Raw genomic sequence first — 15,096 nt, 5'->3', positions numbered from 1 at the left:
ATTAAATAATTTTATTATTTTTATATTTAGTTGGTTGGTTTAACAGTAAATTGAACTATATTATTATTTTACATTAATTAATTTAAATATATATGTATAAAGTAATATAAATTAAAACTCTGAACATTGTCTTTGTATAAATCCGATTAAAATTGTAAAGTGCAAGCGTAAAATTCATTTCCTTTTCCGTTGTCACTCATTTTTGAATAATTCATTTGACAAAGTGAATCCATATAAAAAATTTTTCCATCAGAATAAAATAAAATAAATAAAACAGTAAAAATATCTACGAACGTTCGAATAAAAATAAAAAAAAATCCACTGTATGTAGAATAGTTCAAGAAAAAATACATGAAAAATTAAATAAAAATTCGATTGAAATAAACATCGAAAAGTCACAGAGTAAACATTGAACAAAGTTTATCTTAAAAATGGAAATAAAAAAAAGCTCATCACATTAAAAAAAAGCTCTATTTTCCAACCAAACAGAAACCATATATATTTAATTTTTTTTTACTTAAAATTACATGTATATACTGACTAAATATTGATTTTAAAGTTTAGATCATAGTTTGAAAGACGATATGAATATTTCATGATTTTTCATAAATTAAACATTTTAAAAAAAACATAAAAAATAACTATGAAATTTAAAAATTTAAATATGAATATGCAGAAAAAGACTGTGTGCATTTATTATTGAAAAAAATAAAAATAATAAAAAATTTTGTAATGTAGAAAAACTTTTAGTCGGAAAATATACCACTCTCGTTTTATACAGGCTGAATACAGTGTAAGCTCCACCGCGTCCCTTGAGAAAAAAAAAAAAAATTTGAAATGCTTTTCGCTTCAAAAAACATAAGAATATCATTAAATATATATACACGCATTTTATGCTTATTTCAAAAATTCCAGCTGGTCGCGCATTACAGCCAATATTATTATTATAAATGTTTTTTTTTTTTTTAAATAAATATACACATGAGACCTCTGTTTTGCTAAATCGTTTAAAAATTTTTTGTCTTATTTTATCGGGTCAAAATTACTTGTAGATAATTAAATTTAAAAGGTCAATTTTATTTTATTTTATAATTGATAAAAATAAATTTATTTATTATAATTTTACACGGGGAATTTAAAAAAAAAAATGTGAATAATTGAAAATTTTATTTTTAAAAATGATTATAATTTACAAAACGAATGAGAATAGTAGTTAAATATAATACAGAGAATTTTCAAGAGGATCAACTTTCAATTATGATGATGTGTACTTGTACTGGCATTGATTTCAAATATGTCATAAAAGCGCCTCTTGTCTCTTTGGTACTTAACATTATACAAATCTACTTGTAATTTAAATTTTTATTTTTTTTTATATTTGCAATCATGTAGAACGAAAAATCCAATTATTATTAAATTAATTGATTATAATTTTACAAATGGAAATGGAATTGCATGTTGTTATATAATTATATTTTATAAATTTTATAATTAAAAATGTTGGAAATTTTCAACATGTATTTGTGGAGAAAAGAATAAATATTATATTTCAATTTTTTAAAAAATTTTAAAACATTATACATAAAATAAAAATAAATTTCATAAGTATATTTTTAATATACTCTAAAATTATAAATTAAAAAACAAAAAATTTAATTAATTAATAGTGGTTGTGAGCTTTTTAATTCCAAAAAGTAATTTGCAAACTAAAAATTGAATTTTCCCTTCAGAAAAAATACGAAAATAAAATATAAAAATGTGGAAAAAAGTAAAATAAATAAATCAATTTTTATCGATTCAATTTACTCGTATGATGGAGTAAAAAAAAAAAAAAGAAAATATGAAATTTTAATTGTTTTACATGCATAAAATTATTTGTATTATTTTGTAAATATTTTACAGAAAAATACTCGACGTTGTAATTCAACACAATTCATACATTCCCAGAATAATTATCGAACATTTGATTTGATTTTACAAAATGAATTCTGTTTAATTGAAAATTCATTATGAAAAATACCATCATGTATTAAATTACCAAATGTAAATGAAAATTTCGATTATGAATTATTCAGTTTATTGTGAATTAATATTCGTGTTAAATATTATTATCTCAGATTCACTAGAATGGTCTTCAACATCTCAATGACAATCTGAACACGTACAATGTCAACTTTACTAAATTTATCATCGACTAACTTTAACTTTTCACCTTACATCAAACTTCTCCAATTTTTCTTTATTTCACCAACTCCAAGTCAACCATATTTCCCACAATTTCAACCAACTTTTCCCTCTGTGAATAAATAAATAATTATTCTATAAATATTTTTTAACCCAAATTATAATGAACAACATTCATCATCTCCCATCAACATCTCCAGTTGATTTATCGTTGTAAATAAAATAATCTACAATGATGAAATAATAAAAAAAAAAAAATAGAAAAAAAAAGTTTTAATTAAGAAAAATATATCGCGAGTTAAAAAAATTTTTTCATTTTCTACTTGAACTGTTTGGAGATTGATAAATTGGTGTGTCTTGAAGATACACTGATAAAGTTTGAAAGAAAAAAAAAATTAAACTGCTGAGGGTAGTTTTTTAAATTTATTTTGTTCTGTTTACTTTTGTTGTTTAAACTGTGCTTTTATTAAAGTTTTAATTTAACAAAGATAATATATTAAAATGAATAATAAATTAATAAAATATGTTTGTTTAATTAATTCAGAAAATTTTCTTGTTGTTACAGTTTGTTTTCGGACCTTCGAAGCCTTGCGGGTACAACCCTCATGAATTTACTTGCAGCTTTGTTTATGGTACAGCTTCTGTTTATTGTTGGTGTTGGTGGTGTTCATGTAAGTTTATCCGTAATATATTATATTACAAATTGGCAGATTATATAATCCTTTTGATATAATTATTATCACTTTAATAATAAAATACCCTAATCACAGAGCATAACAAAAAAGTTTAAAATTGCAAACGTGTTCTTCATTGTTTTGAGTATAAAAAGAAAATTAATGTGAAAAATTTAACTCACAAAATTAATATAAAACGCTTGTTGAAATTAGACTATAATTCTTTGGATTAAAATTATTTTTACTTGAAGAATTTTTTTTTATTTTGCAATGACATAAAGCCTCAAGTTTTTTTTACTTAAAGACATTTCAGTAGTACAAGTCAACCAGTGTCAGACATAAATTCCTAATGATGATTTTTATCTTCAAAATAAACACGAAATTTTCATAATTAAAATTAATAACTTGACTTGTTTAAAGTTCATCTAGTATCAATAAAAAAAAAACAATTTAAAATATATTTTACTGGAAAAGTGAATTGGTTTTTTTTAATTAGAGCTTTTTTTTCGTGAAGATAACGCAGGTAATTGTGAGGAGGATACACATTCAATACATTAGAATATATATTTATTAATAGATATCTATAGATACTACCCAATTAAACCAAGTGGTCTTGAGGTTAATCGATTTCACGAATATTCCACATAAGAGCTTCCAACTATTCTACAAAGTTAAAATCATATTGAATAAATTAGCAAATGAAGAATCATTGTTCTCTATAAATTAAGACAAACAAAATGAAATGAGCTTACATTGAAATTCAAAACTTGGCAAAGTTATTGATAAATTAATTAACATCATAATTTATTTTGACGTTTTAATTAATTTTTTATCGTGTCAATATTTTAAGTTATATCAAGTTTATATTTATGATTATTATAATGAAATAATAAGCTCAAAATTATATCATTAAATAATGGATTTATTAAAAATTATTAAACAAATAATACACTTGAAATATTAAAAATTTTCACCGTCAAATTTTTTGACATTAAAGTGCTTTGTTATTATTTTTTTTGTTTGTTTTATTTGGTTTTTTATTTGGATAGAGAAAACCAAATGTTACGAGGTCATTTCATGAGTGTGAGTCGTATTACATTTGTGTCCAAATGTCAGAGATTTCAACTGTCATATCCAACACAGAATGACGTGATTCACCAAAAAGTTTATGTTTATATTATTCAGCAAAATTCAAGGGTTAAATAAAATTATATATCACTGTTATTAATACAACTGTTTTTCATTTATTTTAAAATTAATTTAATGAAAATTAATTATTAGTATAACTATGAATAATATTATTTTATCTTAGTGTTTTAATTTTGGTTTTTTTCTTTTTCATTTGACCAGAGGTAATTGCAATTTCCACTCGTTTTACCACGTGTTTTAAGTGATTTTAACTTCAGCCCTTCAAGCCACTCGAGTTTTACGATCTCAACGAGATAGAAACTTGAAAAATTCTGGTTTTTTTTTCATCAAACTCCGGATATTTAAAAAGGATTTAACAGAATAAAGAATTTTCCTGTAACATATTATTATTATTCTAATTAATCCGTCATAATTTTAAACAATTTCCGGTGGTAATTAATTTTTTTCATTACTTTTTATGTAGAACCGCTTTTTATTATATCAGTTTTTTATTATTTTCTTTTTTAAACTTTTCATGTATTCTAGCTATTTTGTGGTAAAAAAATTCTACAATTTTTAAAACAAGCTTTATCATGTTACCGAAAGAAAACAGAATAATTATTTAAAAAAAAATTAAACAGTTGAAAAATAGAATTATTAATTCAACAAAGTATTTGAGCACAAAAAAAAAAAAAAAAAGAATTATTAAACAGCAGAAAATACACAGACTTGTAAAAAGTAAAAAAAAGAAAAATTTATATTTTTTTCTGACGTGTGTGCGTGCAAGAAATAAAAAAATATAAAATATAAAATTTCTGGACGTTTTTAAAGATTTTCCCCGGGCGTATATAAAATGTAAAATATAAAAAATATTTTTTCATGATAAATATTTTAGTCATGTCGTATAGCCAGATGATCTGTTCAAAAATTCTTTTTTTTTTATTTTTCTTAGTTTTTGCATTCCCCTGTGCGAAAGCTGTCTTCATAAAACATTTTCTTTTTTTTTCATTTTATTATTCACAAATTCTTGGACCCAGACGTATAATCACAAAGGTGTTATATTCATATTTTTTTTTTCATTTAATATTCAATTTTTTTTTCTTTGTTTTATTAAATTTAAAAAAAATTTCATACAAATTTTATGAATATAAATATCTGTAAATAATTTAAACACAAAAAAAAAAAAAGTTAAATTTTTATAATTTTAAAAAAATCCTATTCATAAAATTAATTATAAAAATATAATAATTTAATATTTTTAAAAGCTAGATAAAGTAATTTTTTTTCATGATTAAATAATTTTTTTTAAATACAAAATAAAAGTTCAAATTTTTGATTTAACATTGCATTATTGATTTGTATTTTTAAAATATTTTAAAATTAATTTTTGTGTAGAAATTAAATACTAAAATTATATTTTGATATTTTTAAATATTCTTCATCTATTTATAATGATGAAAATATAACTATTAAAATTTTAAAAAACACACAAATGCATAAAAATAAATTTCTAATAGAGTAATAGTTATTTGCAACGTGACACAAATGCGCAAATATTGCATCATTGGAATTTGTTGTAAGTTTGCTGTAACATCAATTTTAAGCATTTGTCTTTGTCATGCAATTGATTTTCCCGAACATGTATAAACACGAATTAAACCCTCAATGCATATAGAATTTAATGTTTACATAAATATAGATAAGATTAATTGTATTCACTGAGAAACAAATGTACAATTGCTTATGGTATGTCTAAAATACAAACAACATTATTTATTCACGTCGAAAATTCAATACAATTTCATCATTTATTTTATTCATTCGCCAATTTTATAAATCTATTTTTTATTTTTCTTTATGTTTTCAATTATAGTATACAAACGAGTTACCCGAAAGCTTTTGAAAAAGATTTTTATCAGTATAAAATCTGTCGGGAAATCTCCGAACAAAAAATCTCTATTGTTACTATTTAAATTTTTTTTATCAAACTATTTTTTACTATCAGATTAAAACCCGCTTTGTTACATGATTCAATTATTTTGTTTTGAAAAAAAAAATACACCCGCATATGGTTTAAATTTAGCCGATATTCTTCGTGGAAATTTTCATCAAATAAAATTTATTTATACAATGTACATGAAAATATCAAAGCTGATAAATTAATACGTGGTTTATAATATTTGAATTATTAATATTATTATTAATTAGTAATTTCATTGGATAATTTTTATTGTATGAACAGCGAATTGAATTATGTAATAATATTATTGATCGGAAAGGCAGGTATATATATTAGATACACGATGAAAATATCTTGTTTATGTCAAATAATTTTACTTTGATCACATTCAGTTCATCGAATTAATATCATACAAATATAATCATGTTAAATATACAAACAGTCAAATATCATGACTGCAAATTTGTTTTTATTTATCTTCTCATTTGTGTTTGACTATATCCCATTGAAATCCTTTTACGAAATATCCTTTGTTTAAACTAAATTAATAATTGATATTTAATGAAAATTTAACTGTTTATATTTCATGCTGAAAATTGTTGATTAATTTTGTAAATTAATATTTTTTGATAAACTTAAAAAACTGTAATTAAAAAAGTTTTTTAAAATTTATATTTTCTATTTTTTTTTTTTATGCGGGTATTTATTTTTAAAAAATAAAAATAGATAAAAATAAATTAAATTTTTTTAATATTTAATAAATCGCATAAAATTTTATGTAATTATTAATTGTAAAATTAATTTAATTAATTAATTTTATGTCGAAGAAAATAAAATAAAATTTATAAATTTTACAGTTTTTTTTCTAATAAATAATAATAGAATACATTATACAAGTTATATTGAATGAAAATAATAATAAACACACGAAAGCTGTAAAATACCGATTAAAAAAAAATATAAAAAAAAAAAAAAGAAACTAGTGGTTGGAAAAGGTAAAAGTGATTACGGAAATAGAGCTCGCATCTTGGCAAGATGTAAAAAAATAAAACAATAAAAAGTGATATAATAAAAAAGAAAGAAAAAAAAAAAAAGTATTTTAAAGTTTAAGAGAGAACACTAAAGAAATAAAAGGAAAAAAAAAAATTTAAAAGACAAAACTAGAAAAAAAAAAAAAAAACGAGTAGAGGGATAAAATAAAAAGGGGTTGCCAATAAATATAAAAATAAAAAAAATAAAAATCGTTGTACGTGCCTACATAGATAGTAACCGGAAGTTGGATGAAAAAGCTTTTTTTACAGTACTCTTTTACTCACTTCCTGTCATTTCTCTACGAACGTGCCACACAAAAGAAATAGCATTTTTTTTTATTTTTAAATGGACCACAGTGTATGGTAGATACTTGACGTATTGCTATCACTGTAGAATAAAAAATATATTTGCAGTAAAAAATTCTAAAACAAAGAACTCAAAAGAAAATATGAAAAATATGAATTTTAATCATCGAGGGATAGACAGCTGTGTCAAAAAAAAGCTCAACTTTTAGTCTTAAAATTTTTTTAGTAAATAATTCTGTAAATTATCATATTTAGAAAAAAATTTATTTAAAAAAAATATTTTTCATTTAAATATGAGTGAAACACACCGAGTTAAATAATAAAAAAAACATGTAAATGTTGAAATAAATTTTAAAAAATTGTAAATCTATTTTCCCAATGAAAAATATTAATTTTTAATTAATTTTTTTAACTTGATAATTATTAAATTTGACCTGAAATTTTCTATTGATTTTCTATTATTTTCAAAGGCTAAAAAGAAGCGATATAATTCTTGTCAATATTAATTTAAAAATAGTCAAAAAAAAAAATCATTTCAAACACTCTCATTAATAATTAATTTTGTAATATTTAAATTAATTAAATTGAATGTTTATTTCAGGATTCCGAGCTGTGTATATCACTGGGTTTGAGCCTTCAATATTTGAGGGTATCAGTTGTATGTTGGCTTGCGGCAATGTGCCATCATTTATACGCAACAGTCGCTTCATTACCTAGCAGGGATGATCCACCAACATATCTTAAATATAGTTTATTTGCCTGGGGTGCACCTTTAATAACACTACTCGGTGCTATTCATATACAACGACAAGAAAAAAATGATATTTGGAACGTTAAGGATTTGACACCCTTCAACTGCTGGTAATATATATGTCATTCTATTCAAACACATTTTTTCATTTTATTTATACAAAAGCTATTGTGAATATTCTATTGAAAAAAAGCTCTCTTTTATATATTCAAAAATAAAAAAATTTCGCATGAAGCAATATTGTAAAAATAACAATTCTTTTACTCTTCAAGAAAAATTTAATTTTACTTTTATTTGAATCTATTGTTTTATTAGATTATCTAAAATAATTAAATTACAAAAAGAAATATAAAATGAAAAGAATATTACAATTAAAAAAATAAAAATTAATTATTCTCTTTTGAGATATAGAAACAATTTTATTTCATGTTTTGTCTTGTCAATTTTTGTCTTTTTTTTATTTTTATTTTCATTTGTTTTTATTGATTTTAATACGCTTTTTTTTTTGTTTTATATTTATTATTTTTATTGATAAATATTCGCTCATTTTTAAACTTCAACTGTAATTATTTTTGAATAATCTAAAAAAATATTTAAACAAAGGAAAAGTCTTGTACAGTGAAAACTGAAATTTTCTATTGTTGACAGCTTGAAAAACTTTACTTCTTAATTTAATTAATTTTATTTATTAATAATTTAATTTATATAAATAAAAATGCTTTTTTTACTGTCAAAAAAATATATTAATAAAAAATAAATTAAAAAAGTTTGACGTGGTTGTTTGAAAAAGTATTATTTACCTTGAAAAAAATAAAAAAATAAATCAAAACTTATAAATGTTGGATTGTTTTTGATATTAAAAAATAGTAGTAAAAAAAAAAATACTATCAATAGTCATTTGATCATTAAAACGAGCTTAACTTTGAAGAGCTTTTTTTTATTATTTTTAATAACATCATCGATTTATATTTCCAATATTACCAATGTCCAATTTTATGGTACATAATTCAGGTCAAAAACGTAAAATATAATAAAAGATTATTTTATTACAAAAAAGAAAAAAAAATATTAAAAAGAAAAAAATGAATAAAAGAAAATATTGAATTTAGTATATGCTTTGAAATTTTGAAAATGATAAATTATCACAGTGGTGAGCATGAAACCGAATAATTTGAATGGTTTTTTGAACAATAGCTAGTAGACAAAAGGGTCACAGATCACACTCACCTACATTACGTGCTTTGAAACCATACAGAGAACAATTGAAACCAAGATGATAGACATACTCAGATGATCCTTGTCATATTTATTTAACCAAAGTGCAAAATCACATCAGCATTTATTATTTAAAAAATTTATCCATTTGTCTAAATAAATTACTGATAATATTTCAAACTGTAACTATTGTTTTCTTCTATTTTCTTTTACTATTTTATTAATGAAAAAAAAAACCCACACACACACAATTAAATACCCAAGCAAGTAATGAAAATAAAGGAACAATTATTTGCAGGTTTCTTGGAGCAAAAGCAACTGTTTACACTTACGGTTTGCCGATTATTGTACTTCTCCTTATCTCCGGATATTATCTCGTCAAGGCAGCAATTGTTTCAAGGTAAATAATGCTCCTGTTATCAATAAAAAATAATAATAATAAATTGTAGCTAGGGTACTATAAGTTGAGATAAATTTTTTAGATATACCTGCAGTATGCAACTTGAAGTAAAACAACGTGAAAAAATGAAAAGAAGACGATCATTGCAGTTGGTGTTGTTTTTGAAAATATGCATGATCATTGGGCTAATTGCTGGTTGTGGTATTGCTGCTAGAGTCTGGAAAGTTCCTGTTTTTTGGGCAATTTTTTGCACTGGTCATTCACTCCAGGTATATTTAATATATTTCTTTTTCTTTTTGTTTAAAAATGACACATTTATTAACTAATTTTCTTATTGATTTCTAGGGACTTTGTGTTGCTGTATCTGTTGCTTGCAATTGTCACATTGTCAAGGTTTATTCTAGAAAGCAAAAACAATCAAAACAACAGGTAAAAAAATTAATTAGAAAATTTATTTCAAACTAAATTGGCAGTGATATAGAATGATTTATTTATTATTTTTTTTTATGATTTTAGATTGCAAAATCATCGAGTATGCAACTTTTGGCACCACAACCAGATCCAGTATAGGATAACAATACAGCCAACAGAATGCTGTTCCAAATTTACTTGGAAATATTAATATCAAAAGCAGATAAATCAACAAAAAAAAAATAGCAGCAACGTCTCAAAGAATAAAATATTTTTACACATATTTGTTTGAAAATATTAACAGTCTTTTTTGTTTTCTCAGTGTTCGATGATCTGAACATAAAATATATATATTCCAAGTAGATTTACGATATGATAAAATAGTGATAAAAAAAATAATAAAAATAGTAGTAGATGTAAATAAAATTGAGAAACATTGAGTCTACGGATAGCTTTACATATCAAAATGAAAAAAAAAAACAAATAAAATTGCTGCATCAACATTTTTTTCATGCAAAGAAAAAAAAAAAATAAATCTGTGACCTAGGTTTTTTTATGATAATTTTTTAGACAATATATTTAGAAAAATTATATAATTTAAATAATTTTTCAAACTCATCATCATCAAATAAATATTTAATTGTTAAAATTAATTAAAAAAAAAAAAAAAACTTCAATGTACTTGTCAACTATTAAAAGTATTTTGAAATTAATTTATTATTTTTATGAAAAATTTTTTTTACCTTATTTCCCTGTGACAAAAAAAAAAGAAACTATTTCGAAATAAAAAAGTTGTTTGTGTCAAGTTGATTCGACTTTTAAAAACACAAATAAATAAATAAAAAATATCAGTATTCCCATTGGCAATTATTACAGCATAAATTTAAACATCTAGATGAAAAATTATATGTATAATAAACCTGGGGCAAAATACAACAGGGACATTTGTTTCAGGGTAAAAAAAAAAAAGAGAAAATAAAAAAACGCCAGCAGGATTGGCACAGTTTTCCAACGACTTATATGGCTTGTTGTATTTTTTTTTATTTTGAAAATTAGTTAAACTACTGGATGATCAAATGTGTGATGATAAAGATTTTTTAAATTACTACATTTTTACTTTAAACATCAACCAGCGAGTTTTAATTATCAAGATGAATGTCGACCTCATTTTCCCTCTTGGCCAGGACAAAAGTAAATTGGTGGTTTCAAGAAAGTAGAGCCAATTGAAACATCCAAGAAGTGACTTTACGATGTTCTCACACTACTCTTGGTGTCTCTTGATGAAATCAACACCTTTAAAACACAAAATAAGATGTACAAAATATGATTAAAGACACAAATCAAAAGTACAAATTTAAATTTACAACAGACATTACTCAAACCGACCAAAAAAACATTTAAAACTTTTAAATATTTAATTAATTTCACTTTTATTTTTATCACTAAAAATATTACTTTATCAGCTACATAAAATGTCATTAAATATAATTCAAAAATCAAGTCCCTATAGATATAAATAATTAACTATTATGACTGGTCTTGTTGGGGATACACGTTTGTTCAATCTTAAAGTACATTTGGTTTAAAAAAAAAAACCAACAAAGACAAACTACTCACCACAAAATAATTTTTATTTTCAGAATAAAAAAAAGAAACCCCCTGAGCATCGTTTTACTTTAATGTGGTTTTTTTTTTTTACACTGAGCTTTTAATTATAACCACAAGCACTTTCAACTTTTAAGTAATCTTTCCTTAAAAAAAAAATACGTTTTAATTTGAATAATTAAGTAATTATTTATATAGAATATACATTTATTAATTTTGATTTTCTTAATTTAAAGGATTATTATTTATTATTATTATTATGATAATTGGCTATTATTTTTAATGGAAAATTAATGATTTTGATGAGACAATTGAAGATGGTTTAGTGCATGAACAAGAGGGTTGATCGATCGACCTCGTTTGATGATAATATATTGTGTTATGATAATAATCCACGTATTGTTTTCTGTAAATGTACATATTTACATTTTATTTTGTTATATATTTGAGTTGTACTTTAATGGGTCATACTCATTAATTTAAATACATCCTTGACATGTAAATTTTAAGAATTTATAATTAACATAATTTCCCAGCAGAAAGTTTCAATCAACAAATCAATAGTACATGTAATTTTTAAATTATATAGATCAATTTTTCATGTTGAATTTCACTCACGTTTAATTAAATAAAATAACCGGATATTGATAATCCAATCAATTCGAAATTGTTAAAAACCTCGTTTTGTTTGTTGCTTTGGATTATAGTAAACAATGCCTTGTAATTAAAAATCATTCTGTTAATAAATAAATAAATAAAATAATTTATATATTACAAATAAAAATTTACATGTTTTTTTTACATTTGATTAATTATTGATCGAGATTCAAGTCTGTAACTGCAAGTAAATTGTCATCGAATTTAGCTAAAAAAAAAACAGCCGGCTTTCATGAATTTTAATTAGATATTTCATTGGTAATTTAAAATTAATAATTAATATTCAATCAAGGTACCAACAATTTAATATAAAATATGAAAAGAAAGGGTTTTTTTTTTATTCTATTTAAAATATAAATATAAATTAAATAATTTTATTTTTCAAGGACAAAAAAATTCTCTTGAACATTTTTTTTTTTTCACTTGGACGACATGTGTTGTCAAAAATTTTTTTTTTATCTGGACATTAATCTGCAGGACATATGCCAAACGTGTTTCGAAAATTTTTACCTGCAGTTCGCAACCTATGACTCATCTGCAGAGGGCGCAGTAAAGCAAATAGAAAATAGAAATATCCGGTCTTCGTTTGTGGTATATAAAGGGCTGTCCTGGACGATTTCCAGTCAGTTTTTTTTCGGTTCGTGCCGCGTGAACATCTTTCAAAACGTTTTGATCCGTCGAGTTTGGTTAGAAATTTTTGAAACTACCTCGTGGTTGCTCGGTATGAAAAAAAGTTCAAGTATTTAATTAATAAAATAAAATCTTTAATTTTTTGTGGGTTTGTCTTGGTTTTCGCGATCGTTTTACATTTCTTTATCAGTATTTCAAACTACCTCGTGTTTTTTTCAATATAAAAAAAAAAAAAAAAGAGTGAAATCGTTTTAAGTTTTTCCGTTCGTTCAATTTGGTTAGAAATTATTTGAAACTGCCACGTGCAGGCAGCCTCGTGATTTTTTATTATAAAAAAAGAAGTGTTTAAATAATTGAATAGTGAAAGTGTTTGTTGAAAGAAAATTATAAAAAAAAAATAAAATTGCAAGTGTGAAGTAATCATAGTGCGCGATAGTGATTGATTATTTCAAAAAAGTGTATGAGTGTAAAAAGTGCCTTTTTGGATTAGAACGAGTCATTCACTGGAAATTATCTTCATGGATTATTGCTGAGAAATTTACCTAGACATTTTATTTGGATTATTGGAGATTACCTGGATATTTTAATTGGATTATTGGAGGTTACCTGGACATGTTTGCTGTTTGCTGTAATAAGCTAAGTCCCTCTAGCCAGGATCCACAAAGTGTGAATAAAAGCCAGGATCACGACTGACTAGTTGTAATTTTTAACCCATCCCGGAAAAGTGCTCTAATGTCCTTGAAGTTTCAAAAAATTGTTTTTTATATTTTTTGAAACTTCTCGTCGTTCCCAAATTATTTTTTTTTAGATTCATTTTGACGATTTTTGTGAATGATCATATTCAATTTTGATGCCAGATTAAATGGTGGTAGAGTGAAAGTCAAAATGGATTAACCTTGTCTATCTCAAACCGAGTAGACGAGGGTGATTAGGATGTATTATAATCTATCGTGATAATTTATAATAGATAAATTATTACCCTTTTCCAATCGCGATGTATGTTAATATGTAAGATTTTTTTATTTGACATTATCTGCACTTTTCCAAAAAAAAAAACTTATTTCGTTTAGTTTTTAAATACTGCGTGAAAAATTGATTCCAGAGATTGCAGAAACAGATGGCCAACGGAGGAGATGCAGAGAGGACATTGGACAATTTCTGGATGATTGCTGAAGCAGATGGTCAACAAAGGAGGTGCAGGAAGGACATGAGACGATTTCTAAAAGATTGCTGAAACAGATGATCAATGATGGAGATGGAAAGGAACTCGGTGGTACATTCAAGGATTGGTAATATGGTAATGGTAATATTGATAATTGTGGCTATGTTTAATAATTTTTTTTTTGTTTTTTTTTTTTTTTTGTTTAATTTTTTTAATTTTTTCGTTTTTAAACCCTTTGTACTTGCAGCTTTAAGCGCAGTACAAATAACTCCGGTGATAAGCGCAGTACGTATACTTGCAGCTACGTGCGAAATTAGCGTGAAGTAATCATAGTGATCGATAGTGGCATAGTGAATAAAGTGAATGAAGTGAATAAAGTGAAAGAAATGTCCTATCAAATAATAAATGATTACTTCTACAAAAAATTCCGGAACGGTATTTTTATGCGTATACTTGCAGCTGAAAGCGCAGTGCGACGATTTGCTGCTACGAGCGCAATCCAAAAATTTATAAATCGAACCGAAATAGTTATAGCTGCAGCTATGACTTGCGAAAAGCGTAATTTTATAGTGGAATAGGTCTACTGGAGAAACCACTTTAAAAAAAACGAATCAAACGTCTTACCTCCTGGGTGATTTGGAAAAGACGTAGCCAAGGAACACGTACGTATAATTTTTTTATTTATTTTATTTATTTATAGTTTAATAATACATAAGACAAAAAATAAAATTTCTTTAACTGTATATAAATTATTTAAAATTATTCATGATAAAAAAAAATAATACTTTTATTGTTAATAGAAAGTGCTTTCATTTTTCCGACCCCCGCAAAATTCATTTTGAATATTTAAAACAAGTTACCGACAGAGTAAACGAAGAGGTTGTAAATGTATCCGACACTGTGAAAGTAGCGCTGAAAGTTGCTTACAAGCATCATCGGCAATCATCGGAACAGTTCGTTAATATTATTGTTTAACAAACCC

At 24.0% G+C, this 15,096-nt stretch overlaps 1 protein-coding gene across 1 annotated transcript; it reads left to right on the top strand.

Annotated features, from left to right (window-relative positions):
- Positions 1–2,750: 2,750 nt before the first annotated feature.
- Positions 2,751–10,773, top strand: LOC122858721 (latrophilin-like protein LAT-2). Its single transcript, XM_044161827.1, has 6 exons — positions 2,751–2,855; positions 7,885–8,144; positions 9,548–9,649; positions 9,732–9,918; positions 9,995–10,078; positions 10,166–10,773. Exons 1-6 carry the CDS (start codon positions 2,790–2,792, stop codon positions 10,217–10,219), a joined length of 753 nt encoding a protein of 250 aa, XP_044017762.1. The 5' UTR covers positions 2,751–2,789; the 3' UTR covers positions 10,220–10,773.
- Positions 10,774–15,096: the final 4,323 nt, after the last annotated feature.

Source organism: Aphidius gifuensis, linkage group LG6, assembly GCF_014905175.1.
Source record: "Aphidius gifuensis isolate YNYX2018 linkage group LG6, ASM1490517v1, whole genome shotgun sequence".
Lineage (NCBI taxonomy): Eukaryota > Metazoa > Arthropoda > Insecta > Hymenoptera > Braconidae > Aphidius > Aphidius gifuensis.
This window is presented reverse-complemented; position numbering and strand designations above follow the sequence as displayed.